At 61.7% G+C, this 2,423-nt stretch overlaps 1 protein-coding gene across 1 annotated transcript in view; it reads right to left on the minus strand.

The window, feature by feature from the left end:
• RNF167 (ring finger protein 167) overlaps positions 1–2,423 on the minus strand; it is an 8,980-nt gene that overhangs the window by 3,695 nt on the left and 2,862 nt on the right. Inside the window, exons 5-6 of the mRNA XM_015427898.1 lie at positions 1,521–1,626; positions 643–736 (exon numbers count right to left, since the gene is read on the minus strand). Coding sequence (XP_015283384.1) covers positions 643–736; positions 1,521–1,626 — 200 coding nt within the window. The remainder of the gene's footprint in view (positions 1–642; positions 737–1,520; positions 1,627–2,423) is intronic.

Below are 2,423 nucleotides of genomic sequence, written 5' to 3' on the forward strand. Positions count from 1 at the left end.
CTCCCCCCCCGCCCCCCCGGGAACCCCCCCGCCCCCCGGGGGGGGGGGGGAAGCAAACGGACAGGGGAGAACCCTGTGTGGGCATCTTCCCTGCCGGCCTGCTGGCGCGTTTTGATGGGGGGGGGGAAGATGTTTGCTGCTGGCAGGCGAGGCACACTCCCTCCCCTGGGGGCAGGCAGAGGGAAGGAAGGAGCCCCCCAAATGCACAAAAAGGCCAGCGCCCCCTCCCCTCCAGGAGCGTGGAAGAAACAGAAGTGGTGCAAAGCAAAGAAGCAGCCCTCCCCTCCCCAGGCCAGGAAGGGAGGGGGGGCAGGCTGCTTCAATGGCCCCCTCTGCTGGGGAAAGGGGGCACTGCAGAGGCGGGACCCAGGGGGCCGCTGCCCCCACGGCCCAGCCCTTGCTCCACTTTCCTTGGAACCAACATGGCTTCCGGCGGCCCCTTCCCCAGTTCTGCCCTGCCTGGCTCCTCAGCACCAAAACCTGGGACAAAGCTCCTCCAGTGCAAGAGATGGCCCGTAGCTTATGCAGGGGTCCCTTAAAACTCCCCCGGATTGGGGATGGATGGGAGAACCTTTCCCCCTGGGTGGGGGCTCTTCTCATGCCCCAGGTGAGCCCCGCCCCCGCCCGCCCGGCCCTTCTCCCCTTTCTTGTACTTGTGGACGGGGATCTTCTTCAGCTGCTCCTTCGACAGGCGGTTCCTCCGCAACCGCTTCCGATGCTGGATGCAGCGCACAATCTGCGCGAGAGGAAATTCCCCGGTCGGTCTGGGGCTGCCTCACTGGCCGCCTTCCCAGCCGCCTCCGACACCCCCGTTTCACATTTCAGGCACATTCCAAAGAGGTTGTTTTTTTGAAGCAGACTTGCAAAACTGCAGGGTGCGCAAGTGGAGCCCCCGCTCTCGGAAACAGAGGATGGGTCTCCCCCAGGAAGGCAGGGCTGGCTAGTTTGCTCCTTGCTGTGGAGACCCCTGGTGGTAAGCCTGGGCTTGCTCTGCCGGGCTGTGTGGCACGCAACCATCTGTGATACTTAGGAAGTCGACAGAGACTGCGACACGTGACGCTGGGGCCAGCCAAGAGAACTAACCGGCAGTCAATCCAAGGCAGACAAAAGGAAGGACCATGCGTCATTGGCTTGTGGAACGTCATGCCACAAGACACGCTGCCAGCTGTTGGCTTGGAGGGCTTTAAAATGTCTTCACGGACAAGGAGAGGGCTGTGAACGGCTGTGACTAAACAGCACTGAGGCCTCTGAGTGCCTTTTGTGGGGGGTGGGGGTGGGAAGCATCGAAGGGCTACGCCTTCCCACCCTTGGGGGAGGGGGCTCCCTGCAGGTGGGACTAGAGGGACCTGCGATCTGTGGTCTCCGAGCCAGCAGGTTCCAAGCGATCCCAGCTCTCTGAAGGCAGCGTCCTGTGCTTTTGAAGTCTCCAAGGTCTAGGCCAGAAGACACACACACACACACCCCAATTCAGCCACCCCACGCCTCCCTCCCCCTCCGGGCAGAGACCCAGCAGAACTCACCAGGATGGTGCACATCACAGCGATCACGATGCCCACCACGCCCGTGAAAGGGATGAGGTAATAGCCCAGGGGGAAGATGTACTCCGGGATCAAGACGACGTGAGCCCTGGGGAAGCGGGGCAGAGTTCAGGTTCGGGGGTGGGGGGACACGGCCGAACGGGGCCGGCTTTTGCTTGGTGTGGGGGAGGCCCCCTCCCCTCCCCCACAAACCCCGAGGATGCTGCAGCCAGCTGCCCACCGTTCCACTGCACACAAGGCCCAGGACAGACCCCTCTCCTGCCCCAGGGCGAGCCCACGAGCTCCCCGCAGATCCATCCATCCATCCATCCATCCATGGGGAACGGTCAAGACGGGCGGCCGTGTCAGTCTGTCAGGAGCACCAGAAAAGAGCCAGAGTCCAGCCCCACCTCAAAGACTAACAGTGTTAGATATCTGGAGAAGTGGCTGCAGTGACTCACGAAAGTGGATTTTGTGAGACTTTTAAGATGCGTTTAGACTTGTTAGACTGTCAAGATGCCTACCCTCGGGGAAAGGGAAAAAACCAATAACTTACGTCCAAACAGAGAATATACTCTGGGAGAGACCTGCAGAAAGGGAGCTGACTTTGGGAAGGGAGGGGTGGGCCTTGAAAACCACTGGCAGGCTCCAAGCTGGGAAGCGCCCAACAGGGGGAGGCCACGGACTGAAGGTCACAGCCCACCAGAGCAGGTAAGGTGGATACAGCCGGGCCACCAGTTTGTCTCCAGGTGCCGTTCCCGGTGTGGGTGTCTGCAGCCACGACCTTAAACACACACACACACCCCACCCGCGTGCCTGCAGCCCTCCTGGGACCTCATCACCACTGATGGGTTTCCTCTGTTGGTAGTTGGGGGGGGGGGCTCAGGCTGCCTACACCTCCCCGTA

This window comes from Gekko japonicus, unplaced genomic scaffold, assembly GCF_001447785.1.
Source record: "Gekko japonicus isolate JY-2015 unplaced genomic scaffold, Gekko_japonicus_V1.1 scaffold761, whole genome shotgun sequence".
NCBI lineage: Eukaryota > Metazoa > Chordata > Lepidosauria > Squamata > Gekkonidae > Gekko > Gekko japonicus.